Source organism: Heliangelus exortis, chromosome 2, assembly GCF_036169615.1.
Source record: "Heliangelus exortis chromosome 2, bHelExo1.hap1, whole genome shotgun sequence".
NCBI lineage: Eukaryota > Metazoa > Chordata > Aves > Apodiformes > Trochilidae > Heliangelus > Heliangelus exortis.
This window is the reverse complement of record NC_092423.1, coordinates 25,218,308-25,246,000: the sequence shown is the minus strand read 5'-3', so window position 1 is coordinate 25,246,000 and position 27,693 is coordinate 25,218,308. Positions and strand designations below refer to the sequence as shown.

The following is a 27,693-nucleotide window of genomic DNA, read 5'->3' as shown; positions in this document are numbered from 1 at the left end:
CAGTGGGGCTATTTGTAAGTGCAGGGATCTTTTTGTGCCAAACTTGGAGGAGCTGGACCCATTCTGAGCTCTCATGTGGCAAACTTTACAAGGCAAGCGGGGTGAAGAAAAATAAGAGTATCCACAGCAACAACGTGCTATTATAGACTTAAAATAAATGTGAAGCTTCATGGCTCAAGTGCAGCACATTTTGGAAAAATAATTTTTAAATTCTTACTCCCTGGGGGCCTTAAGCAGGACATTATTTTGCAGGAAGTGAAAGCACTGTTTGGGAGGTTTATGGCTAAGACACACATCTAAATTAATTGTGGCTCAGAGTGAATTTATGCTAAGTTTATTTAAAATAAGATAGATGGGCAAGTGGCAGCTGGGGTCTGGCTGAAAAGTAACATTATTTGTGGAGACAGTCTATTGTATTGCAGCAGAAGAGAATTCCATCTTCCATTAATAGTGGCCAGTGGGAATTCATGCTCAGTCTTTTACATGACTGACATATCCATTTCATTAAAAGTTTCTTCATCCAGATCTTTTCTTCGGTTTTCACAGTAACTATTGAGAGAGTGTGCAAAAGGATTCTCTGGAAAGGGTCCAGTTACTACTGATTTTGAAGGAGGGATCCTCAAGTACTGCAGATGAGATCTACAATTCATCATCATAATAAATACAGCATGGCTTTACACAACCCTGGGAGGGAGAAGGAGGACCTGTCATTGTCATCAGAGGGCTCTGCCCAGGTTATGGGGTCAGGTTCTGAAGATAAACTCGGTGAACAAAGACCCAGCTTGGGGTGCATCCCCATTTATCTTCAAGGCAAATAATAATGTGTCCTGTGGAAAAACCCTCTCCATCCTACTGAACCCGGCCACTTGGCTCCCTCTCCAGTTAGTCTGAGGGCAAGCAGCTGACACTCCTCTGTCCATGCCAGGTGGCTTCTCCTATGGAAATGAGCCAATTAAAGGAGGCTATTGAGGGGCACAATTGGCCAGCTTCTTAAGCTGTGGCTCAGCTATAGAACTGAAAATAGAGAAGAGACGAACAGGAGAATTTTCAGCTGCATAACTTTTGACCCAGTGCATTGGTAGCATTAGGTAAAACAGGAGGGGATTTTGGCATGTGAATTTTTTTCCTTTCTTTGAGTTGTAAGTGCCAAGCAACAAATCGAGAAGAGCTTTCCACATTATGGACTGTGTCTATTTCAGCACTGATATTGTGTCTACTTAGGGATTAGAAAGATTAAGTGCTAATTAGGGTATTGAGGATGAATAACTGCTACTTCTACAATGCACTTTTTTCTTAATCTTGTCTTTAATTCCAGTGGAGATCGGTCCATGTTGCAAAGCCAGAATTTGCCAAAGGTCACCAAACATGCAACAGAAGGTGCTGGGTATTAGTTTTCTTGTATATTCTGAATAGGCACCATCCATTAGGCTAAAGTGGAATTACAGGGATGGTAGGAAAAAGCATGCTTTGTTTCTGAAGAAAACAAAAAGCTGTGTCTTCATTGCTCTGTTGAAAACACTGTTAACCCAACTTTCCCCTTTTTTACATTTTCACATCTCTAATTTCTAATTTGAGCATTTTAATATGTATGGTACATTTTAATTCAAATTATATTCAAATACTACTGAAATTACACACATGATACAGCGAGAACTAGCAAGATGTGAAAATGGCTAATGGAGACAAATTGGCTACTGTCTTTTCCCTGAATGTTTTCTGGGGAAATCATGGTGCTGTTCATTAGTGGAACAGTTTCCCCCCTTTTCTCATGTTAAAGCTCAGTTGTAATATGCTGATAGTCATGTATTTGCAAATAAATGCAAATTGCAAATTTGGTTGCTTGGGGGAAATGCATAACAAACCAGCTGTTCATGTGTGAAACATGTCCAGGATCTTTTCCAGAGAAAAAAAGACTTCGAGGAAGGTTTTAATTTCAAGCCAACAAAGGATTCAATTTGCATACAGGTGTTACAGGGCTTCTTTCTGAATTCATGCATCACTGCTAGTTCAGGACACAAAGATGGGTCAGAGGCACTGTGACAGGACTTGTAGCTAGTTAAAGGAATTCAAGGTCAAGGCTAACATCAGAGCACTTGTTTTCTACCAAGTGATGCCAGATGTACTGGGATCTCATTCTATTTTATATTTCTCACTGCACCTAAAGGATCAGGTTGAGTTCTGCAGAAGGGGACTGCAGAATTTTTTTGTTTACTCCAGGATAGAGTAGTGCCCCACCTCTTTGGTGACGGATGGGAGCCACTTGCTCAAAAGTAAATCCATTAGGATCAAGCAGTATCTGCAAGGAGGGAAGGTAGAGCATGGTCCCTCTCCATGCTGCCTGCAAATGCTTTGAAGCAGTGTTCCTTCCATGCACAGAATCACAGCTACACAACAGTGCCCTCCAAGGCAGCCATAGCCTAAAAACTGGTTCCTTGTTTCACTGAGAAGTGCAGTTAACCTTTCTGGTTTGCCCCTCATCTTCTGGATCCTGAATAGTTTAGAGAAGGCATAGGCACAGCTGTGACAAATCTGTTTTTCTTGTAGCCTTATAAAGAATTATTAGATATTTCCTGAGATTGCATTTAATGCAGAGGTACCTCATGCAAGAGAAACCAAGATCTGCTGAAAGTCTAGTCCACTGTGGAGCAGGAAACTCCCAGGAATGTTGAGCTTGGGTTTTAAGAGACCTTTCCAGGATTTTGTTAAGGTTGTGGAGGAGCTGCAAAGAGTCAAATTCCTCTGTCCCTGTGCTATTAAATAATCAGGGACAAAGTCTAAGATTCTTCCTCAGACCTCCTACTGTGTGTGACTGGAGCCAATCTTCTCCCTGTTAAATCACTTCTTAGTAGATAATTCCCAGACAATTACTGATGCTTCATAAATTCTCAGATCTGCCTGTTCAAAACAGTTTAGTGTTAAGACTCTCTACTGAAAACTATCTGAAAACCATCTTGAACATAAGAAAATCCCTTCTCCAGAAGTCTTTAGAGAAGACCTGGGAGGAGTGACAGGGAAGGAGAACAGATACTGCAGCAATTATCTCTGACAAACATACCAGTAGACTGTGGATTAACGGGCAACATTTTAGAAATGGAGTAGGACTGTCTTACAGAAATCCTCTCTTATCCCATGTGCACTATATATTTCAGGAGAGTGGACATTTGGTGTCTCCTTCTGCCCTCAGATACCAAACTGCATGACCACAGACTATGGTCTCTTTATTCTTCCTCCCGAAAGAACCTTAGTCAGCATGAAATACATTATTTTGCAAAACAAAACACACAGAAACACATTTTTCCAAAGCCAAACCCTTATTCTAATTCTGTACAATGTAAAATTACCATAGGCCAGTTGGCACAGAAAGCCTTTAGAGGTATACACCTGTCTGTAGCTTTCTAGGAGCAGAACACAGACCCACACCTGTACCCACCTGATGTAGCCATCCTGGAGAGCATGTATTAAAAAAACCTGTATTTTACTAACTGTACTTCAAAAACAAGGGAAAGTAGCTGATTTCAGCAGTGTATTAATCCCCTGTATTTTTGTCATGATACCTATAACTGAATTCTTCAAGCTGCTTTTTTACATTTCTAGATAGTATCTTCCCCCCCCCCCCAACCTTTTATATAAAAGCCTCTTTCTCACACTTCTCTCTACAGTGTTTATACTTTTCAGTCATACAACTCACACATCTTCTAATAATTATAATTCTGGCCCCACGGAAAGCTGAAGCGAGTGTTTTTCCGTCGGCACTAGCATCCCTATCTCACCTCCAGTATCCCTCCCTCAGCTTCAGCATCCCTTAGGCACAACGCGTCTGTTCATCACTTCACCACCGGAGGGAGCTGCCTGAATGCCTTTGAAAGCTTTCTACACCCGATTTAAATAAATAACGAAATATTCCACCTTTGAAATCTTCTTTAGAAAAGAAGATGCAGTTGTGACAGGCATCAAGGGGAATTATTGAAAGACTGTTATAGACTGCAATGCCCCAGATCTTTCCTTCGCTTCGTTCTAGTCTCATCCAATCTTGCACAGTCTGGTACAACAGTACAAAACAAGCTTTGTTGATTTAACCAAACAAAGGGGTCTTGAATTAGGGTGTTTATGCCAGCTATTGAGATCCACAGTATGACTCTGATGGGCTGAGGTTTGAGAAGAAAAGGCAAACTAGATTTTTATAGCTAACTTACAACACTCAGTGAGGCATGATGCTGCCTAGGATGGACTGTAACAGTTTTTACAAAATTAGCATCCATTAGTACTAAGGTTCCATCTCTTTAAAAACAGAACTTCTGCTTTAACACTGATTAACCTTGAAGTTCTCTCCTCTGTCTAGTATTGATTTCTACTCCAGTTCTGCTCTGCTGTTCAACACCACCTTTCATTTACAACAGAGGGTCTCTGCTTTCCCCCCATTTTGCCCATGGAAATGCCTTTCCACGACACATATTTTCATGTATCCTGACATATATATTGCATCCACGGTGACGCACAAAGGTGCAGCTGCATTTCCTGTTAAAAGCTATTCTTGACTCCAGCCTTGTCCTTTTCAGACTGGAGCTGAGCTCCAAGATTCTCTGGAAGAGAAAAGCCAAAGTAAGCTCTTTAACTTAACCCCCAGCTTTGGATCCTGGAGATCTAGACAGATTTGGCATGGGAAAGCCCAAATATGATCTCACTTCGTTCTGGGACTGACTTTTATTTTTCTAAGCACAGCATAAAGCTAGAGCTGAACAGCACTCAGACAAGGGAAGGCACAGCAGGCCTGGTGCAGAATTTGATGTGCTGGAGGTCTGCTGCACATGAGCTTACATGATAGACAGAGCCAGAGCTCCACACTCAGTAAACCTGGAAATCTCAGCCCCTATTAATCACAATAAAAATAACTTTATCCATGGACTTTACCACAGTGCTTCCAGAGGCCTGACTTGTTTTCACAGCATTGGGGTTTGTCAGTCCTCCCAGCAGGGAATTCCTTGTCCAATTACCAAAACTCACAGAAGGACACAACTCTGAAGTGGCTCACGGTGCCTGTCTATGACACTTTTAGTCCTACACAGTTAACTCAGTAATGAGAAAGCTCTGTTAATATGCCTACATGAAGAGCTCTGCTTTCAAACTACTCAGAGAAGAGTCAATGAAGCCAATGGCACCTAGAGGGAGTTTTGATTCACCCTATAGTAGTCGCATTTGGTATCACGCACAGATACCTAAATGTGTGGGTCTTGCTCTCATGAGCCTTAGACTGAAAGCAGAATTCCCCTCTCATCCCCCTGTGCTTTAAAAAGGATAAATTTTAGGAACATTAGACAAAAAAATTACAGTGTTAGAGAGAAGCAGAACCCAACCCAGTCTCTTGAGTTTCATTTCCATTTTGCCACTTCATTCCAGTCTACTTCCAAATGGAGTACAGAGCTTATTTTTCCTCTTTCCCTAATAGCCAAAATACCCCTGTTATTTGAACACAGCAGACAAACAGATGGAGCACAGGCTTGAATTTCATTCTTTGCCAGAACTGCACAAACGTTTGTGATGTAGGATGAGGTTATGAGTGAGTATGGTAACACATTTGTTATTTCCAACCATCTGCTGAAGATGACACACAGGTGAAGTACATAGGATCTCCATTGCTCTAGAACATCAGATCTTCTCCTGTATAGAGGATCTACTTTTTTGGAAATGCATTTCAGACTAACCTATTTTCACTGACAGTCTGGCAAGCCAGAAAAGATAGAACATCTCATTTTATTGATGAAGCATAATTACTACCTCACAAAAGAGGAGTAACAATATTCCTGATGATGGCCAGCAAAGCCAGGGAGTGTACAGGGCTCTGCCTTCCTTCTGCATCCCTGGCTTTAAGGGTAGCCAGATCAGAGCAGTATCTCTCTTCTCAGTCCAGGTATAGTGTAGTTTTCCTCACTGAGATTTCACCTCCTGCCACATTACAGAGCAGAACAGTAATCTGGAGCCAAGCAGAGCTTGGATATGCTGTCTCTTTTCCTTTCTGAAAAGGCAGCTTGCAGGCAGACACACAGACCTCCTTCCACTGCTGTGTGGCAGTGAGGATTCATACTGGGCAGGGGTCAGGCCATGGTTTTTACTGTTGCTGCTTTCTCCTAGGTTTGCTTTCAGCAAAGGGCAGCTCTGCAGTGTTTTGGAGGGTCCAGCCACTGCAGGTTACATGGGGCTGCCATTCTGGGGCTATGAGAGAGTCTGTACAGTGAAAGACTATGTCACAGAGACCTCTCAGAAAACATCTGGCATAGTCTAGGCCTGAATAAACTCCAGAATGGAAAAAGCAGTGCCAGTGAAATGACTTTTGATGCCTAGCAATACTTAAATGCAAGTCCAATTATAGTAGGAGGAGAGGAAAAGTAAAGAGCACTTTTTTTCCTCAGGCTCCAGAGCCAAGATCTGGGTGTTTTTGAAGTCATCCTGCAAGGAAGAAAAGAAAAAGCTGAAGCTTACTGTGACCTAAATAAAGCAGAAGAATTAGGTACTTGTGATCAAAGAGGTGAATGATGCATACACACATCTCCCTAAATAATAGAGTGGGTGGGGGAAATGGCATGTCATTATTGCTCTGAAGTAAAGTGAATTACCTGCTCTGAAAAGAGGAGTTAATCTGTTTTTATACAGTGAAGAATAATGCTGCATTTTTTCTTCTGAAATTAGCAGCTGACGAGCTGAGACTTCAGTGCTTGCAGCATCTGGGTCTCTGGCACCACACTGTTCTTACCACAACAAAGCTTTCCTTTACCAGTCTTCTAAGGTTTGGTAGAAAATAGCCACTTCCACAAAGACCTAAATCCATGGAGCTCTAGAGCAACAGTAGGAGTAGGTTTCTTTCTCTCTTTCCAGAGAAGTGATGTGCAGAAAATCTGGTACTGACATTTCAAAAAAAGTCCTCTTTTGGTGGCCTAATCGTACAGAAAAGATCTCTCTGTCCAGCTGTACCCCTTATTAATTATCTTCCAAACCAAAAGCCCATCTGTGACAATCTCATCCTCATTTTGCATTTTGACATTTCCAGTGTCCAAGCCAGGCAGTGAAAAAGTGAATTCTGGAAGCTGAAGGCAGACTCATCTAAGTCAATAAGGGGCTTCTTTTATAACTTTTCTCAAACCTTAACCTTACAGATACTGAATAACCAAGCCCATAACCATAGCAATGGCTGAACAATTACGCTTCAAAAGAAAATTGCTGTATTTTATCACGTGAATGCATAGGAACAGTGTAGAGACTTCTCAAAACTGCTCTCCCAAGGAATTCCCTTCTGTTTGCCCTTCATATTTAGAGTCACAGTATGAAGGGCTCAGCAGTCACAAGGAGGACTGGGAGACTGGAAACCTGAGAAGGCATTTCCACCAGACCTGGGAGACCAAAGTCACAGAGCTTATTTACTCCATAAAGAATTCCCAATTAAATCAAAGTAAGCATAATGGAATAAACAAACTTTTTTTATTCTCCTTCACTGGTGCAAGGGCCTTATTTACATTGAAGTTACATGCTGAGAAATCCCTAGCAGTAGATTTGAAAGAAAATGTATGCTAAACTTTCTCTCCCCTGCATCTGAGTGAAGTGATCTGGTGATATTTTCTCTGTGTTTAAATATTAAAACTTCCTTTATTGATTTCTTTTTTCGTTTTCATGTTTTTCCTTTTCCTTATGAGAGATAATAAACCCAATCACCAAAACCACTTACCACCATTTGACCTTTCCCATCACAGATTTAGCCTAGGCAGTTTAAAGTCCATCACCTTTTATGTTTGCACTTATCCTTTTTCATACAAGTGAGCAACAAGAGCTTCCTTTGTTTGGGGAGAACCAAGACAAGACATATTGCCCTCTGTGCTTGCCAGGCTCCACAGCAGCACACTATTTGGTTTGATTTTTCCCTTGAAGAGTAGGAGCTTGTCCTCTTGCCTACCAATGAAAAGGATTTGTAATAGCTAAAGAGCAACTTGGGAAAAAAAAAAATACAGGGAGAGATTACTGGAAGAAGCTGCTTCCTCAAGAGAGGATTGATGTCAGCTCATGTGTTGCAGGCACACCAAAGCCATGCTTTCACCTGCCCATGTTTATAAGTTCTTGTGCTGGACAAAAGCCTTGTGTCAGTGAGGAAGGGCATCTTCTCATTCATTCTTATCTAAAAATGGCTCCATGATAATGCCCCAGGGCTGTGCACCCACTGGCCTGGCCTCAAGCCAGAAAGGTCTCAGGGGCAAACCCTCCTTCTTCAGGCTTCAGCAGCCCTCAGAGACATGAGCAGAATGAGCTGGGTTGAACTAGGAAGGCTTCTGAGGCAGCTTCTCCCTTTGAAAAGGCAAAGCTGTCAGGACAGGCTGCTCATGAAGCAAGAGGTTGTCTGTGCTTGAAGGCACTATTTCAGACCATAGATAACTAGGGTAAACTTGTGGTCTGGAAAAGCAGACTATGAGTATCTAGCTCAGTGGTTTTGATCATTTCTGGTTTGTTAATGGCAGACCTGCCAACCCACCTGTGGTATCACCCAACAGCTGGCAATCTTTATCACTGTATCTTCCCTGACAGTAACATATTTCAAAAAGACTTGGCTTGCACACCTTTTGGCAATCTACTTGAATCTTTCTCTTCTGAATGGAGCCTGGTGAATTTCTGCTTTCTGCTGCAAAAAGCACTCAGGTTTTGAACTTTTCTTGATCCTTTGTTTTTAACAGCAACAAATTACAGTCAAGATTTTCTTCAGTTTTCTTCTCCTGCCTGCTTTGTAATAGTGCATAAATTACATCAGGGTATTGAGCAGTTTTACATTCAGTTTAAACAGTTTCAATGCAATTGAAACTGCAATTAGTGTTCTGCAGTATTAACACCAGCAAGTATGGAGTTTAAGGACCCACAGATCAGCTCTGCCCAACTAACTACTCCATGTATTTGCTTATCAACAGGAAAACAAAACAGCCAACAAACAGCTCTGTGAATACAGATAATGTATCTGTCAGCAGAGAGAAAGCAGGAATGTCCACATCAAAGTATGTAAAGCCTCTTTCTTCAGTACATGGAACTGAACTGTAACTTCTAAGATTCACCTATTGGAGAGGGGACACAATTACACTGACCAAGTGACCACTTTCCATCATGGCCTCTTTACAAAGCATTGAATGCATAACATCTTGGAGAAAGAAAAATAATGGAATAAAGCACAATTTTAATTATATCCAAAATTATTTCTTTGAAAATATGTTCTCATTATACTGTTATCTAAGTACAAGCCATTGTAAGACAGAAATAGTTTGGTTCCACCTGAATTTAAAGTCATTATTTTAATTATTCTTACCAGAACAGCCATTAATCACAGAAACAATACCTGGCCTGCAGAAAACATGTGAGAACTAGCTATGTTATGATTTACTATTATTTTTCTTAGATTCTTTAACTCTTACTCAAATATTCATATTCCACGAAAATGTTTTCTTTCAAAACACAAGAAAAATCTTACCTTCAGACTGATGCGTGGCAAGAGGTGTCTGTGTCTCCTTGGAGTAGGATACCACCTCCCGAGGTAAGAAATCCACCTGGGTAATCTTTGACACCCCTAGTTTGTGCAGTCTGCGTCTAAGGTGGAATACATTACACCAGAGAGTTAGTCATGTCAGGTGTAAATCAGCAGCAAGAACAAGAGTCTTTGCTTTTATGAAAAGGATAAAAAAAAAACCCAACACTTCAGCGTTTGCTGAGACAAAACACAATACACTATGCATGAGAAGTACCTAATTGCAGTGAAGAAAATTAACCTGGGAGCCATTTGCCATGATAAAGTACAGGTACTGAAGCTCTAGATCATGCTGCTGAGAGGGAGAATGGGGGAAGAGAAACGACCTGCCTGTACCCCTCATAACATGCAACAAAATTCTCTTTCATACCATCCTTACTACAATGTTCTGCCAGCTCAAAAGAGGTAATCCTCATCCTGGGGTATACAATAATGGAAAGGCCACAGTGGGTGTAAATCAGGCTGGATTAGGACTGTCAGATGTTCACCTGAGAGCAATAATAGAGCCCTTAATTGGCAAGGTGGGTCATTTCCATAAAGAAAGAGATTCACCCTTCCAAGGGACTCATCTGTAGAATTGGGGTGGCTTTACAATCAGTACAGACCTAATGCAAGGGTGGGAGGGGAGCTCTGGGACACAGCTGGTACAGGATGGGTATAGCTGCCTTTTCTACTACTTCCCTTACTTTAAATAAGCCATATGAAATAAACTTAAAAAGCCAACTAATTGTAAGTGGGTAAGGGGAAAAAGGGAGATAGCTGAATATGCTCATGAACACTTTTAGTCATACACAGCTCAGTCAATAGTGGTGGTAGGGGCAATCAATTTGTTTCCTGAACATTATTGACTGTCTGTGGAGAGGGAAAAACAAACAGTTATTTGTGAGTGTTTTACTGGAAAAAAATGCCAGTTTCAAGGAAAGAATATCCACACAATAAACAAATCAACTAAATAAGTCCAGCTGCCCAGATTAACAAGTGCAAGCACTCTTAGGGAAGTAAATTAATGGACATGATATTTCTGAATTGCTATGTCATTAGAGCAATTTGGAAAAGCAGAAAAAAATCACACACATTATCCATATCCTCTCCATTTGCCTGAATGTCAGAAGAACAGAGGTCAAAGGTTTTTGCTTTAGATATTCAATTAAGATTGAATTGAAAATTGAACTCTTCAGCTGGTTAATGCTGCATCAGCTATGTATTTTTCTAATCTGTTTTACTGGCTCGGTTGTTGCTAAGCTGAATACAATTACATTCAGCAGGTAATCAGTATGAATCAGCCATGTCATGTAACAAACCACTAAAGCAGAAATAGTATTAGAGCTCTGAGTCTTTCTTCTTTTCAATGTGGAAAAATAAACAGGCCTCCCCCTTTACAACCATCTGTGATGTTGCCAGTATGAACAAAAGCTACAATTGTCTGAAGAACCTAAGTGGGGAAGAAAAACTTGTATAGCTTGTGATAAATTTTGCCTAAAGTTTTAGTAACCTTACATTTTCATAGCTGCTTTAACTGAGGGTTTGTGTGTATTCACACAAATATCCCACCCCAGCAAAATCTCACATGCTTTACCTCCTTCAGCATCAAATGTGAAAACTCTGTTGCCTACTTGGTCAATTAGGCTTTCCTATGTAACCAGGCCTCTGTGCTTCAGCCCTGGACTACTGGTTCCATTTACTAAGATTCTTAACCCTTCTGCATTGAAAGAGCTTCTTGCCTATGGTCTTGGTTAAGTATAATCTCTAATTAATTATGTGTCTAATCTGGGCCTAATTAGAACCTCAACTAATTCCAGCAACAGTTTCACAGGAGGTCACTCCATATCTTCTCAACTGCCCGTGGATGGAGGGAACATTGATCCCACTGGAGAGCCAGATTTAACTGCTAGCTGGGTCAGCCTCTTTGTAAATCACTAACCTAGAAGTGAGTTACATCCCTGAGCACTGTGTTGAGAGAATGTGTGGAATTTTTCACCTTAAACATTTTTAATTCATGAATTGCTGGTACCTGTACAAAGGCTGCTCAGATCCTGTTAAGTACTGGTGGAGCCAGGAAGGTCTTTATTTATCTGAAGGAAAGTGAAGCCTTAGTTCTTTTTTACCCCTGTGTTAAGCAACCTGTAATGGTTCTTGTGTAACTAAATGTCAGCCTCCACAGGTTCTCTAACTCTGCCTTAGTTTTGAAGACAGTTTTCTTTCAAAAGGGGCAGGATTCTTCTGTATCCTTGTAGATTTACTATTTTTCTTATTTTCTTTGCACTGAATGCTCATAAAAGACTGAAGTCCTGTTATATATACAGGGTCATCTTTACCTGAGTTAAAGAAACCTCCTTGCTTTGCACAGCCATTTGTGGAACCTTGCCCTTGGAAGTTCTCACCTTTTAATCTAGACTTGTGGGGAACAGAAACTGCAGTTTTCAAAAGGTTTCTGTATATCAAACCAGCTCAAGGAATTCTACCTTTCTGGTACGGTTCAGATAAAGCTGTAGAAGCTGGATCTATTTTAAACCATACTGAGGTGGAAATTACAAACATTCCTAACAGTTCTGGATGTAGAGCAGCCCTGTAGAGAAAGCTCTCCAGATGCTTTCGGCTCCTTCTGATCATCTGTCCTTGTGCACTCAAGCTGGGAGTGATGTCAATAAGTAGTTAAAGGGAATTGTGTTTTTTTCTTTCAGAATGGTGAATGGTTTTCAGATGAACTACTAAAAGCATAGGACACTTGACCATAGCCATGGATAGACAAGCCTATAAGCTCATAGGTAAAGCAATTTCTTTAGCATACAGATTCAGTTTTACCTATGACTCAAATTCAGAAGAACCTGAGGGACTACTACCTAATTTTTTTAGAGGAACAATTTACCTTAGTCATGTTTGCAGGAAGGCATTTCTGAATTATTTAAATTAACTTTTTTTTTTCACATGTTTATGGTAGAGAAGTTCTATCCCAAATGAAAAAAAATTAATTTTATCTCCAGTACAATTTGAAAATTTGATTGGCCTGAATTTGACTAAGATGGCAATGACTCTTGGACTATGATCATATTTAAGTGCACAATTGTAAGCACATATACAGCTCCTAAGAAAAAAAGGGAAACTATCAACTGCATGTGGAAACAGCATAACTACAGCAAAGGGGAAGGAGGGGAAAAAGTACCTTGCAAATGATCCAGAGAGAAAAGTCCAAATCAACAGATACAAACAAGACCAATGTAACTGTACATGCACATTTAAGTGCCACAATAATAACATTTCATCTGTAATGAAATAGTTATTTGTATTGTGTTTCAGGCAACAGAAATAGCAGATTCTTTTTTCACACGCTTCTTTAAATAGCTGGGGTTTTTTGCTGAAGCTTCAAATTGATCAAATGAAGAAAAGGAAACTTAAATTATGGCCTTTTTGAATCAACAAAGCAAATGAACATCACATAAACCCATCTCAGCTGGGAAGCATTTTCAACATAATTCTTGCAAAGAAATGATAAACAAATAACAAAAAAGAGCTGACATATACCCAAGTTCAGAGTCAGACTGGAGCTGCAGCACTGAGGGGTCTGTGTCCCATTGCAAGGTCCTAGGGTGGTAATCAGCCGTGCAGCACAAAGGGGAGGGGGGGGAAAAAAAGAACACACAGAATTAAATGAAAGGATGACCAAAACCCCACCTCATTAGTTACATGCTCTATGTCATACATTCAACCTCCAAAAGCAAGGGACAGCCACAGTTATGTCAAAGAAGGTTTGTATGTCACACTGTGATAGGGCAGGCAACTTATTAAAATTACATATCATTGGTAAGCTAGGGGGAGTAGCTGGGTTTCCCTTCTGATACTGAACAATTAAATATTTTAGAACTTTTTTTTTCCTGAATGATTTCTAACTCTTTAACTACAATTGATGTTTTCCTAATAATCTGTAAATTCTGCAGGCACAATTCATTGTAATCATGTTTTTATGATAAGGTGGAGTGAACCCTTGCCATGAGCTCTTCTGAAGAGTACTCCTAAGACTGAGAGTAAGCCACCCTCTAAATGGTGCTTTGGGCAAGAACATCATTTAATGTGTAAGCCAACGAGTGGCACATCAACACCAACTCTGACATATTCTGGGGGCATCTGGGAAGAAATAAATAATAAATAAATAAACAAAATCTTCTTCTCTTCCTGCAGATAAAGTTTCTGGAGAAGAGGAGAATGATACATCTGGGGAAAACAGATCTCTGACAGTCTCCTAATGGACTGATGTCACCAAATGTGGGAATGCTCCAGAGGTGTGGTCTGAAATAAAGACATTGTTCCTCGAGTTGCAGTGCAACTTGCCATGCTACTGCCTCTAAAATACTTTACAATCACTCAAAGAGCCTTTGCAGAGCTCTGCAAAATACTTCTAATCCCCCAGTTTAGAAATAAAAAATTTGACATATTGAGGCCAACACTCATTCCCTGGTTTTTGATTTTACTTTATTTTTCCTCCCTCAGGAAGCCACATCTCATATGCAAGAAAACTGTCTCCATCTGTGATAGAAACAGGTTTCTACATACAAGTAGAATAAGTTTGTCTCCTGAGCACCTTTTCTGTAGTATGAAAACTACATTATGTATTTCTCTCACTAGCACAGACTAAAGCAAAGGAAAGTACTCTTCTATTAAAGCAAGTAAGTCATGCAGACACTCTGGATAATGATCACCATCAAAATTAAAAGTTTCTCTCATTTCTTCTGAATAAAAATTTTGGGAATGCAGAGAACACAATGTTAACAGGTTCTGCTCAAACCAGCCATATAACCTGCCATGCTCGATTTACAAAAGACTTTCTGCAACAATAGCAACAGCTGCCCATAAATCACTCCTGTAAACTCACAAGTTACTGACTTAGGTTAGAAGCAGATCTCCTAAAGCTGTATAATTATGCTACCTCCTGTACTTGGTAAACTCACCAATTCTGTTACCAATGTTAACTCACTCTCTGGAGAGACAGACGTGCTGCACTCCGTTGTGTCAGAGTGAAAGAGAATCAATCTCAACACCCTGTACACACAAAAAGAATGCAGAATTGCAATGTGAAGGTGTTTTCCCATGCAACATAAAGGCACCTCTCATGATCCATAGTGTATCAGCATGAAAGACTTCACAGGCATACAGAAAGACTTCCCCAAAATGGAACTATATTAGAAAAAGGTCAGAGACAAAACAACACAGTAATAAAGAACAGATTTTTTTCTTCCTTGTAATTTGGCTGTAACTCAAGCACAGTGAAAAGGAAAATGGACATAACTATCTGAATGCCTGATGCAAGGCAAAGGCATCAGTGACAAATGCGTTATAGATCCTCCACTAAAAATGCTATACATGTTGAAATGCTTCTTGTAATGTCACCAGGGTCAGCAGCATATATTAGAACTTGCTGTGTAAATGCCAGTTTCTAATCCTATAGCTGCCTAGGGGATACTTATACATGCATACCCAGCTTTTCCAAACACTTAAAGGAAAAGATACATAGCTCGTTTAGTTCCCCCATTCCCTTTATCCACTTTCAAATCTACAAAATTTCCTAAGGTATGAAGACTACAACATCAGAAAGAATGGTATCACCAGATTAAAACAAGAGCTTGGAACAAGTCTTTAAAGAGGTAAACTCCACATTCTACCTCCAAGAATCCAGACCATGTGGCAAGAGAGGGCACATTTACCTCATATTCAGCTGAATGCCTAAACAAAATAAATCATGAGATTTCATGCAGTCAGTACAGCACTGAAATGCCCAAAGTATGAGAACAGCAACACGTATGGTTGTGGCCACCTTTTTTTATGTGCAGACTATACATGTAGAGGAGACACATTCTTCCCTTAAGTACTTCATTACCTGGATTCTGACCTAAAGACTTCACCATTCTTGACACCGATACATACTTTTAATAGCAATTCTCCTTGCCTCCTGATTACACCTGTTTTCAACAGTTTTAGTGCAAAACATTTCCTAGATTTGTGCTCCAAACGATAATTGTCTCTCTGAATCATTGTGCTACCACTTGCAAAGCTTTGAAAAACAGATCAGGAAGCAATCTGCTGTGTGCTCTCAAGCTTGGCTGAGCAATTTTGTCGCAGAAAATGAGGCTGCAGGTAGTGAGATCTTCAGGTTTCAATTCTTTTGCCCTAGAAGACACAGAATAGACGTCTCCACACTTGCACAGTGGAGGCTGAGGAGCACAGGGTGAGACTAGATGTTTCAAGGAACAATATTGATTTGTCCTTTGCCTCTTCCTGGCACCCGAAGAATGTCTGCAGTTCAAAATGAAAGTGAGTGCACAGTAAAGATGTAATCTGGACCTGCAATTTAGCCAGTTTCCATGACAGTGGCATTGAAAAAGAAATAAATAGATTCTTTGAGGATTAGCAGCCCAAAGACGATGTTGAATAGCCTGTGCTGTCATCCAGACTGGGAAATTAAAGCTAATCTGCTTGTGATGAGCAGACATAGCATATGACAGTCCCTGACCGTTCAGACGAGCATCACAATGATGCCTGTTCTCCTGTGGACAGCCTTCAGAGGGGACTGTGAAATGCCACTGGATCTCCATGAAAAAGCAATGCCAAGCTTTTTCAAATCTAGTGCATGAGTTCTTTCTCCAGAGATTTCTTTGTGAAGAAAAGGATTAGGTACTGTTCTTTTTTTTTTTTTTTTTTTTTTTTTTTTTTTTTTTTTTCTTCCAGCATCATAAAAGAAAACTGCAATTAGCTTTGGGACTTCCAGTCACCCAAAGACAGGGAAACAGAGAGTAACATTACAAAACCCAAAGACAAATGCTTGGCCCAGGAGGAGTGCTTGACCAGTAGGTTAGCACTCAGGAACCAGTGCTTCCACTCTGGACCCTTTCAGGGAGCACAAGTTGGTGAAAGTTGTTCTAAATGGAATCAAGGGATTTTGGCACAGGCCTGTGTAGAAGAGACATATTTATTTCCCACATTAACATTTTAATGGGAAAATGACACTTGAGCATTAGAGCTAGTAGGGAAAAGTAGTGCACCTTTGGACATTCCAATCCTGCCACAGGCCTCCTGCAAACCATCCAAGCTGAGCCTCCTCCAGCAAGTGCACACGGCATGGGAAGGGTGCTGGGAACCTCACCCAGCATGAGCTGCACAACCAGGATTAATCCAGATCAGGCTACTGCCACCACCCAGACAGCACAGACACTTTTTTTTTTTTTTTTTTTTTTTTTTAAAATCAGAACTACCCGAAGTAGTTTGTTTCAAAGCTCATTGCTACATAAGCCTCCCACATACTGACGAACAATAGCCCTGCTATCAATCTTTCTTTCACAGGTTTGGTGCAAAACAGCTGCCCTAGGATGATTGTAGTATAAAAAGTGTTACTATGATCAAGCAACAGATTGTTCTAAAGCAGCATGAAGGGAATGAGGACTTTTAAATCTTGCACTAAGTAGACAAGGTATCAGTGTTATTACCTCTCTTTAAACTGATCTGCTTTCACTGCCTTCTTTTAGATAGGCAAATTTCAGAAGTCTCTATTTGCTCTGTATTATCATCTCAATAATCTATTTTTTTCCCTTGAATTTAGGACAGTACTCACACTGCGGCCATTTCAGCTCTTAGTACTGAAAAAGTACCCGAGAATTTTGAGACAATGCAGGTTATTGTAGGGCAATAACCTACAGAAAGAAACCAACAGGAGAAAGAGACCTAGATGTCCTACACTTATTAAAGGACTGGATGGTAAAGAAACTTGATTTATTTTTCTATTCTGAATTCATATCCGAAGCATTAGGGAGATATTCAGAGCACAGTTTTGAGAGGACAGAGAGCACTGCAAAATTGAAGGTGGAAGGTGAAAGGAATTTGAACAGAGGTATTCCCTTTTCTGTATTATTAGTAGTATGAAAAAGCAGGCACCCTGCCATTTCTCAGGATGACCTGTAGAACCTTACTTCCATAAGATTTTATTCTGATTTCATAATGCCAATTATGGAGATTAAACATGTGGAAAATTAAAATAAATAAACTAAAAATAAAACATTTTAACTCTTTTGGCAAGTTTCCAGCCTCAGAATTCACTAATGAAGCAGAGAGTCTGTCATCCAAAACTGTCTGGAATCCATGAGAACTTCTCAGCTGATTCAAGCAACATTTTGGCCTCAGTGGTAGTATACGAAACACATAAAGCATCAGTGCCAATACATAAACTTAATAAATCACCATCATAAAATGAAATTTAATATCTGGAATAATGGTCAGATTGCAGTAAAACTTGGCTCCGGTAAGTGCCCCAATCCAACACTTTTCATCGAACCAGAGTGCAACGTGCTGGCAGCTTAGTTCTGACTGAAACTTTCCTGAAACTACAATCATATCCTCCCTCATCTGTTGCTGATGCTGCAGAACATGTGTTCTGCATGACTTCTTTTCTCTTCCCACTCTCCCTCCCAGGTCAAGAGCAACCAGGCCTGAAAATCCATGCTTTTGAAAAAGGCTGCTCACAGAAATAACAACAAACCCTGCAACCCCACGGGGCCTCTAGCAGGGTAGAAATCTCTTTTCAGTGTTGCAAATCACACTTTCAAGCAGACCTGGAGGAAAGCAAGCAGCATATTCTGACATCTCCTGTCACCAAGAGGTGGTGTGCTTTCCAGATCAGGAGAAACCCACACTGGTAGCGTACTGAGTCCTGAGGTATCTGCTGAACTGAGATATCCATATGTGTCCCTAATGAAACACCATGAGCCCTGACAGGTCCCAAACCCTGCAGCTTCCTTTGCAGCAACAGCAATGTCCTAAAATGACCCTTTGTATGGGAAATAGCAATGTCCTTCTTACCCTAAAATACACTGAAGGACTGTGCCATGACTCCTTAGATTAAGGTGCACTGAGGTTTCCAGAGATCAGATGCCAGTCTCATTAACCAGAGCAACATCTGCTACTGAGAGCCTAGAAACAAGGATAGACTCACCCATAGCATATGGAATCACCCAAAGCATCTGAAATCTCACAGGGCCTTTGCGTACCAGAGTAATGTTTCTAAAATGATATGAATGTGACTATCTCATTTTCCCCACCTGGCTTATTGGGGGGTTTTGGCATTACAGTGGGTACTTACACTCTCTTCAGGCACCTAAATGAAGTGCTCCATTAATGAAACGTCATCACAGGCTCTCTGAATCCAAACAGAAAGACAGGAGATGGGTCCATGCATATCAGTTCAGACCACCCAACTTAGACTCCAACTGTGAGGAGGTTTTAGAGGAGTTGTCTACAAAGAATCTGGGGGGATTGCCCAAGTAAGTTGGCTGGATGACTTGGGAGGGTAAATAAAGAAGATGGAGCTGAACCCTTCTTGGTGGTGCACAGTGAGAGGATAACAGGCAGTGGATACAAACTCAGAAAAGGAAATTCCACCTGAACGTAAGAAAAAACTTTTTTACTGTGAAGGTAGTCAAACACTTCAACAGGTTGGCCAGGGGAGTCTCCATCCTTATTTTTGTAGTCTCCATCCTTTGGAGTCTCCATCCTTTCAGAGACTCAAAACCCAACTGGACACAGAGTGACAAACCTGCTCTAAACAGGGTGGGGGTGTGACTCCAGAGATGACTTCCACCCTCAGCCATGCTTGGTTGTGTGATTCTGTGCTCTCCTTTTCACCTCCCTGCTGGCACCCACTGAAGAGCCAAGGGGCTATATCTGCACTGATGGGAGAGCTACTTGAGAACCTGAAAGGTTCAGTCAGCTTCTTGGGTTTTTTTTTTATTTTAACTTCAAAAGCAACTAGCATGAGAAGTGAATTAGGAAAAAAGAGTGAACAAAAAAGCCCAAAATTGCTAAAGAAAAACAGGATCCCTCATTCTGATGCAAAAAGGAACTCCATGCTGAAAATGCAGGCCTGGATAATAATTAAAAAAATTCAGAATTGCTTATGTTAAGAACTGTGCACCTGCACATGGAAAACAGGCTCCACACAACTCATATGCTTTAAAAAATACTAGATGCAACAACTGTGAGATATAAGACCCATTTTAAATACAATACAATGCTCAACATGTGTGGAAATGCCTTCTTTCAATATAATACCAAATAGTCCACAAATCAAAATCGAGGATTTTTTGCAAGTTCAATATATTTCATATCGTGTACCTAGACTTTTTTTTATTTGCTTCTTTAAGGTCTGAATATTGCCAGAATGAATTTAAGGCTGCATAATTACTTTGCTATAAATTTTTCAAGAGTTCTACACTACTTTGTTGTGCCGGTTTCCCCAAAGCTCCTACTTTACTGTTGATTAATTAGAAAATCTGAGCTAGGAAGCTGCCGGTGAGAAATTACTGCAGATGTTTAAAAATATGTATGTGTATAGATAAGCTGTTTCTTTTTATTACTTTCATTCTAGAGTTTTAAAATCTTAATTTTCCCCACTATAATTTTCACTTTCTGATATTTGTCATACATTTAAAGTGTCTCTCCAAAACAAAATACATCAAGAAAAAGATTAAAAGCTACTACTCAGAGTTGGAAAGGCCCCACTTGCCTCAATTGATGCATTGCTTTTAAGCCACTATTCTGCTGCCATCTGTGCTCTGTTTTGCAGATCTGTTCCACTCTGAAAGGATTGGCAGAAGGAAAGTACCTTCCTTGTGCTACTTGCTTTCTGAAGCACATGATGAGCAAGATGGCTATCAGCAGTCAGGGAGGATTTGTGTCTCTCAACAAGATGCTCGCTTGTGCTTGTAGAGCAATGTGCTCTGATTTCACCAGGGCTTTTTCTGCTTGGAGCTGGGCTGCAGATCAGAATATGAAATTCCATCATACATTCAGCAAGAAAGGAGTTTGGCACCGCTGCTTTGTGTTTGCATTTACACTTCCAAGCAGGCTGACACCCCTGACTCCCAGCCTTCCCCAATAAAAAGAGCAGCTATAACCTCCCTGGGACCAAAGCACTACCTTTCAGATGCTTGGCAACCATAACAGCCCTCCTCAGAAGGGCATGATTTTAAAATTCTCTTCTTTATTTTTTTAAAGGTATTTTTACAAAACATCACGGACAAGTAATAGTTAAAACACACGTATATTTCAAATAATTAAAAATTATTTTAAAATCAAGGCTATGCTGATATATGTATCTAATATTTTTCAAAATCCACTCGACTTCTAAATCAGAACAAAAAACTCTATCGTGCCTTTAACTGTAAGGACATATCACAGGATCTTGTTGATTCCCATTTCACAGAATTCTGCTAACTAAATCAGCAGTTAAACTCACCCAATCTGCAAAACTTATTTGGTATATTAAAAGCCTGGTTTTTGATTCAGGCCTACACTACAGAAAATAGCCTCCTGTCAACATAATGAACCTTGTCACCCTCACAATTTATATGCTATAGCTACAGAAATCTAAGTCTGCAAATTTACAGTATTTTACCAGGAATGTCACTGTGGTAGCAGGCTGGACCTGTGAGGACAGAAGGTCAAATGGTCAGAAGCTTCTGCTGAGCCTTTGGACTGACACAGATTTACTGTAAGCAGAGGATGGTGTGAATGTTCATTTTGTAAGTGCATTAGTAAAAAAAACATTCAGGAGGGGGAAGGCACAAGTTGTTTTGTTCTTGTAGCAAACCCTGAAAATTATTTTTTAAAATAATAGTTTAATCTTGGTGGGTTTTATGACAAGTGTAAGTCAGTCCACATGACAAAACACACCTCAGATGATCACAAATACAAAGAAAGAATCTGGTGGGAAAGGTTTTTCATGTTACATGTCCTGCAGGTGCTCTAAAGGAACTGCAGTACTCACATTAGGACAGCATCCCCAGATACATCCAGAGTCCATGACATGCACATAAGTGAACTTTTCTCATTAACTTCAAGGGCCTTTGGATAGAGTCATATAAAAGGCAAAGTTACATTTATTGGTCAAAAGTAGGAAGGATAATTCATAGCCTTTCAGAGGAGTCAAAGAGGTAAAAGGAAGGCTGGCACAGAGAATTTTTAGTTCTAGTATCACTCAGCTGAAGAAGAAGGTGAAGATTTCAGCAAATTTTCACTGTTTCTTAAGTGCTAAAATCCAGCAGCTACTTGCTGGAAGAAGAGTTGGTGATATCCTTCCTTGATACCTATATACAATATGTATATTATTTTGTGCTAACACACATATCTATGCGAATGAGCAGAAAAAGCAAAATTGTTCCAGAAGGAGATGAGATTTTTGCTACAACAAGGTTGAAAGGAATGTCAAAAGTTTTCATGACCCAATTTTAATAGACCAACTCAAAAAGTGTATTCTAATTTTGAATTATTAAAGCAAATAAGTACAACTAAAATTTTCTGTATCAAAATCTGTTTAAACAGAAAACCAAAATGTTTCACTTATGTTAGACTGTTGCAAAACTCCTTAGGAAAAAAAAAAAAAAAAAAAAGAGCTGGAGATTCACCAAGATTTTTTCCTTGGCAGCAAGTCCAATTTTATTGACTTGAAGAAAATTCCTAAAAAATTACCATTACTGAAATAGCTATTCAGAGCCTCTTTTTATTTTTTCAAATTAAACATTAAATTGTGAATGAGGATTTTTTTAAGGGCTTTTCTGTAGGCTAGTGAAAGAGAAAGCATCTACATGCACAAACTGTACCAGTTTAACTACATGAAACAGTTCAACATAGAAGGTGATCACATACAATTTAATTAAATCAAGATGAAATTCTGTGTAAGAGAACTGTTTAAGCCAAGCTGGCCTTAGCAAGTTAAGTTGTTTTGTTTTAAGAGGATTAGTGTTTTAGCCATCAAAATCATCTGATTGTCTGACTAAATATATTCATGATATGCCTGGAAATAACTACAGAGAAGTAACTACAGCTGGGGTGATAACCTAAATGGTTAAATGGGGCTTTATAAATGAATATTTTCTTCTGGATGCAGCTGAGGCTCAGGTTTCCAAGGCATTTTATGATGCACCCTGGGAATGGCAATCTTTCCTTCTCCTTTAATTTGTAGCATGGAGATGCTTGCTAATGAGAAAAATAATCAAAGATCTGGAGGACTGAACTCTATCCATCCTTGAGGAATGAAAGCATGAAAATTCTTAATGATGCCACAGGCTCACATACTAAAAGGATTGCAGATGATTCTAATTAATATGGACCACTCTGACTTTGTAACTGGCACAGGCTCAAAAACACTCCCTACTTTCTAGGTCATGTATAAAGACACTTGAAAGTAACTGCCAAATATCAGTCCCTAAGGTGTCTGTTTATGTGTATAGGCTAAAAAAAAAAAAAAAAAAAATTAAAAAATGGCAGGGAAAGGCTTCTAATATCCAGGGCTAAATAAATATACACTGAATATAAAGCAGAAGGATTGTGGCCCTTCTTGTGCAGGCACAAAAGGAGGGATAAGACTGGCAGAAACCTGCCTGCCTCCAGCCTTGCACAGAAACAGAGGAAGGACAAGCCAGGAGATGTGCCAGCAGCTCAGCACAGCTGCTCACAATAAGCATCCCAGGCTCCCTGGAAGGATGACCTCCCAACCTTGCTACTGTCCTGCAAATGGGCTGAGAGTGGGAAGTGTTAAGAGAGAGATTTGTAGCACCACTTTAAAAAACAGGATAGTTCCTAGAGCAAAAATAGCTGAGGCAGCCAGGGTCCCCCCAGGCAAGGGGAGGAAGCCAGCACTGTTACTCCTTCCTTCAGAGATGCCAGCACGATTCAGGTCAAGAAGGATTAAGGCACAATTTGACCTTTAACACTGTTGGAAACTGTAAGATAAAACACTGGCAAAGAGATCCTGATGATGATGTCATGGTAAATTATATGAGAAAAATATTACCAGCTGAGGCGTGCATTTCTGCCTTATCAAACCCACGCCCACCTGAGTGGCAACACCAGCAACCCACCAGCTACTTGTCTGCCTCTAGCCACCAAGCAGACACATCTCTTGACTCCCCACTGACAAAAACTCATATAGCACATAATGGTCCTTAGGGTTAGAATCCCCCCTTTTCTGAATAAAACACCATTCAAGTGAAGTTCACCCATAAAGTAAGTAATTATTTTCCCTCAGTCTTTCCTGTAGCTCCTTTAGTCTTCACATTTTTCTGTGCTTCCCTTTGGCTCATCCCATTTATAAAATACATATGCCACTAAGCCAGCCATTTAAAAGCCATTTTGTACATATAAACTCATCTTTAAAAAACACCATAAAAAAACCTAATCTGCTACTAGTAACAGTTATGGCTGCTGCTCCTTAGGCAATACACCACCTCTTGTCCTGGTTGCATTTGAAGAAGGATCCCTATAATTTGTGAACACAGTAACACCATGAAATGCAAAGCAGGGTGGCAGTGATGAAACAGCATCGTTGCACAGAACCTGTCAAATGCATTTAGTTAATGATAAATTAGCTAAACCCTAGGCAATAAGGTTGTGTTGGCAGTGGCTTGAGCAGATTTTACAGAAACATGGTTTTGTGAATGCCTACAAGAGATATTTTCTGTAGCTAAGGAGATAGGAAATCTGCTTCATGGACTGTAAAAGATTATCTATTACAATAATCCAGCCACCTCATATAAATGAAACAGAGACCAGGATACACCTTCCTTTGCCTTCTCTGCCTAATAAAACAGTAAAGCAGACATTTAAAAGTGAAAATGGCATTCCAATACCCTTTCTACAGCCTCTCAATGTGTTATACTGCTGTACTAGGTAAAAAAATAAAACAGTGAAAATAAAAGCTGAGTTGCAAGTCTGATTTTGAGGCAAAAAGCCTAAGAAGCACAGAATCTAAAGACTTCAGTGACATTTAGATACATTCATGAGAGATCAGCAATACTACTGAATTTTAATATTATGTGGTAAGAACATGCTTTGTAACTAGAGATGCCTTTTTTTCTTTTGATGTGACTGACAGTGAGCAGGATTAAATACAAAACTGTAAGAGAGTAAATACAGTAATGACCTGCTCTGACCTACTCAGGGCACAGAAGCTCCAAAGCTGCCTCTTTCCTTTTGATTGTGGATCTGAGGAACAAGAAATGCTTGTGTCTGAGAATCAGATAGGAAGGAATGCAGGATTAACACAAATCTCATGTGTATTGAAGTATTGCATTATAAAGAATACCACCTAATAATTATATAAAAATAATAATATGCTGCAGAGAAAAAGGACTAGAATTACCTCTGTTTCGCCTTGCACCAGGACAATATAAACTGAGGGTGGACATCAACATAGTGAAAGAAAACTTACTCAAATTTATTTCTTTTTATACTTAATATATTCTTTTTTATAATTGACTCAAAGTAGATGGAAGCAACTCAGAATCACCTCTGATGAAAACATACATGAGTGCAGACTAATGCTGTCAGCAAGCCTCAAAAGAAAATGAGAGAGAAGACACACTCTTGACTCTCTACCACTAAGGACATCCAATCTAATGTGACAGATGCTACTGTGTCATCTGGAATACAACTGGGAGCACATTCAGAGGTCACAGTAACTGCAAGATGAACTGACACAGTGGACAAAAAATTATGCCAACAGCCAAAGCCAAAGGTGATTCTGCTCCACAGAGAAAAGTCCTCCAGCATTACAGACAGCTGTTCTATTTCTAGGATTGCTCATGTACCATATGTTATCTAGAAATAAAACACTATAGTGATGATATATATATATATATATATATATAGTGATGAGGCAATCAGGATTCCACAGTGGTCTAACAGCATATTACTGCTACAAAACCTCTCTGAGAAATCTGATTTCCCTTTCTTTTTCTTTTCTATGTTATCTAATGCTATGCTCAAACTCATTCTCACTGGAATTTTCATTAAATATTTACAGCTTCATCTAAATACGGATTAGCCCTGCTTTATTGCAAGTAAACTTCACACACTGAAGGAAGCTAACAAATTTCAGTGCATCAAACACATTTCAAACCATGCAGTATCAGTGGAATAACAACATAATTCAGAGAAGAATCATTTAAGTTAAATATAGGTAGTGCTCTAATGCAAGTTAAGAACAGTAATTATAAAAGGAGTATCTGCAGCCACACAAACCCACCAAAACCAATGGATTTTGAGAGAATTAGTGCAAAATAATCAACCTTGAGTTGTTCTGCAGCAGATAAAACACCACTCTGAAGTAACCATTCTCTGAAATAAGCTACCAGAAGATGAGGAATGCTTCCTATCATCTTTGTCTTTACAGGGTGTCCATAAAACTATCAGGTAATTAAATATATCGAAAATATGCAAGTGAGAAAGCAAAAGATCACAGATGAAGCTGTTGCAGGAAGAATGGCAACCATTAACCTTTACACATCCATGGCAGCTGAGCCTGGTGCACTTTACTGAGCAGATGGAAGGTGGGAAACCTTATATGCAGCCTAATGAGATTCTCATGTTCCCATACAAAATGCACACAGGGAAGTGCCCCATGCATGGCACTTCACTGCATGCACACACACACACACAGCCCAGCTCAACAGTAAATGGGATGCTACTGATCACACAGAGCAATGTAGGGTTGTGAAGCTAGCTGGGAACATACAGAAGCACTGAAGAATACAGGGGGGAAATGGACCACATGGATAAATCACACCTTGGACAACAAATGCAGCTCTTTTAAGCGTGCAGCACTGACACCCTGCAGATAACACAAGAACAGAACACACACTCATGCAGGATCTTAGCACGTGAAAGCTGCCCGGTCACACAGGAACATCCTTCCAGCACAGATACATTTCTGCTGTCTTATGCTGAGCTGACATGCAAAGCATAGACTGACCTTATTGCTCTGGCTTGACCTGTGACAGAAGACTGGGGCTCTTCCAGAGAGCTGGCTCAGCCCACAAGACCTGGTATTGCACTGCCTGGCTCTGGAGCACTGTGCAAGGTCTGTCCCTGTGTACTCTCCCGGGTGACACAAACATGCAGTTCATGGCTCTGAATGCTGAGAAGATGAGATTCATGAATGTCTAAGGTATGCTGAGTAGTAAAAAATGCTTCCCCATGGGCCCTGTTTCATGGCAGTTGTGCTAAAACAGCTAGAAACTCTCTGGCACATTAAGGTAGCAAAGGTTTGGAGTATCTTCAAAGGAGAGCTGAGATGGAAACAGTTATCACAAAGAAGCTCCATATTAATGGCCCTGAAGAGGCAAATTTATGTTGCCAAGCAGCTCTTGGTAAAAGTTGTTACCTCAGCCCCCCCTTTTTTTTTTTCACGTTTACTGAAATCCAGTTAGCTGAAATCTACATTTCAGGTGTGCATGTCTGTATAATCTAACCATCAACAATGGGACACTGGGCATCAACAAAATGCTTACAAAATACTCAAAAAACCAAAATACTTATCCTGAAAGAGCCAAGCATACTCTAGAATCTTCATGGGATCCTGTAACATTGTCTTGTGGAAAATGAGTCATGTCTGAATGCACCACAACAGAAAGCCTGGTGAAATAATAACCCATCTATCCAGAATAGGTGTCCTTCAGGTTGTGATGTAATGTTTCTGTTCTGTAGCATAAGCAACACAGCCATCAGAAAAGTGAAGTGGGATGTGCAAAGCAATGTAGAGACTGGCAGGGTGCTCACTGTGCAATTAGTGTTCCAAAGGATTGTTCAGAGCAGTCTGATAAATAACAGCACCACACACCAAACCTATTTCTTAACCTCGCAGTTATGGTAAGATTTTCCAAAAGCATAACATGCCTCTGCCTACTCAGAACTGATCACCAAGACCACAAAAAGGGAAAAAAAAAAAAAAAAAAAGGATAAAAGAAAAAAAAGAAGTTGGCTCGCCTATCCCACTGAGAGCAAAACTCTCAGTAGTTTCTAGCGCTGTTATTCATCTAACATCTGCTCAGTTCTTCCAGTTACTGCTCTGGTGGAAGATAAAATGCTTCTGAAGCAGTGTTATCCCTAGTGAAAAGGCTATGACAATATTACAGGTTTGCTCCATACCTAATAAGCTTAATGGCAGAAGAAAAGACAGAGTTGCTCTAGCAGTTGTGAATGAGATAATGGACAGTGGTCCAAAGGGACCCTTCTGACCATGCAGCTTTTCTTCCCATGCAACAAAAAAGCTGTGTGAAGTTTCCTAATGAATTATTGTTTGACTAATCCTCTGCCCATTGGGCAGGCACATTATCCTGAATGAG

The 27,693-nt window shown here is 40.0% G+C and overlaps 1 protein-coding gene across 7 annotated transcripts in view; it reads right to left on the bottom strand.

Moving 5' to 3' along the window:
* Positions 1-27,693, bottom strand: part of DYNC1I1 (dynein cytoplasmic 1 intermediate chain 1) — a 184,435-nt gene that overhangs the window by 135,686 nt on the left and 21,056 nt on the right. For 4 of the 7 annotated variants that reach the window (XM_071735268.1, XM_071735270.1, XM_071735266.1 and 1 more), the window contains exons 5-6: positions 13,058-13,117; positions 9,485-9,600 (exon numbers count right to left, since the gene is read on the bottom strand). In XM_071735268.1, the coding sequence (XP_071591369.1) occupies positions 9,485-9,600; positions 13,058-13,117 (176 nt within the window). The remainder of the gene's footprint in view (positions 1-9,484; positions 9,601-13,057; positions 13,118-27,693) is intronic. The other 3 variants (XM_071735273.1, XM_071735271.1, XM_071735269.1) reach the window with 1 other exon arrangement.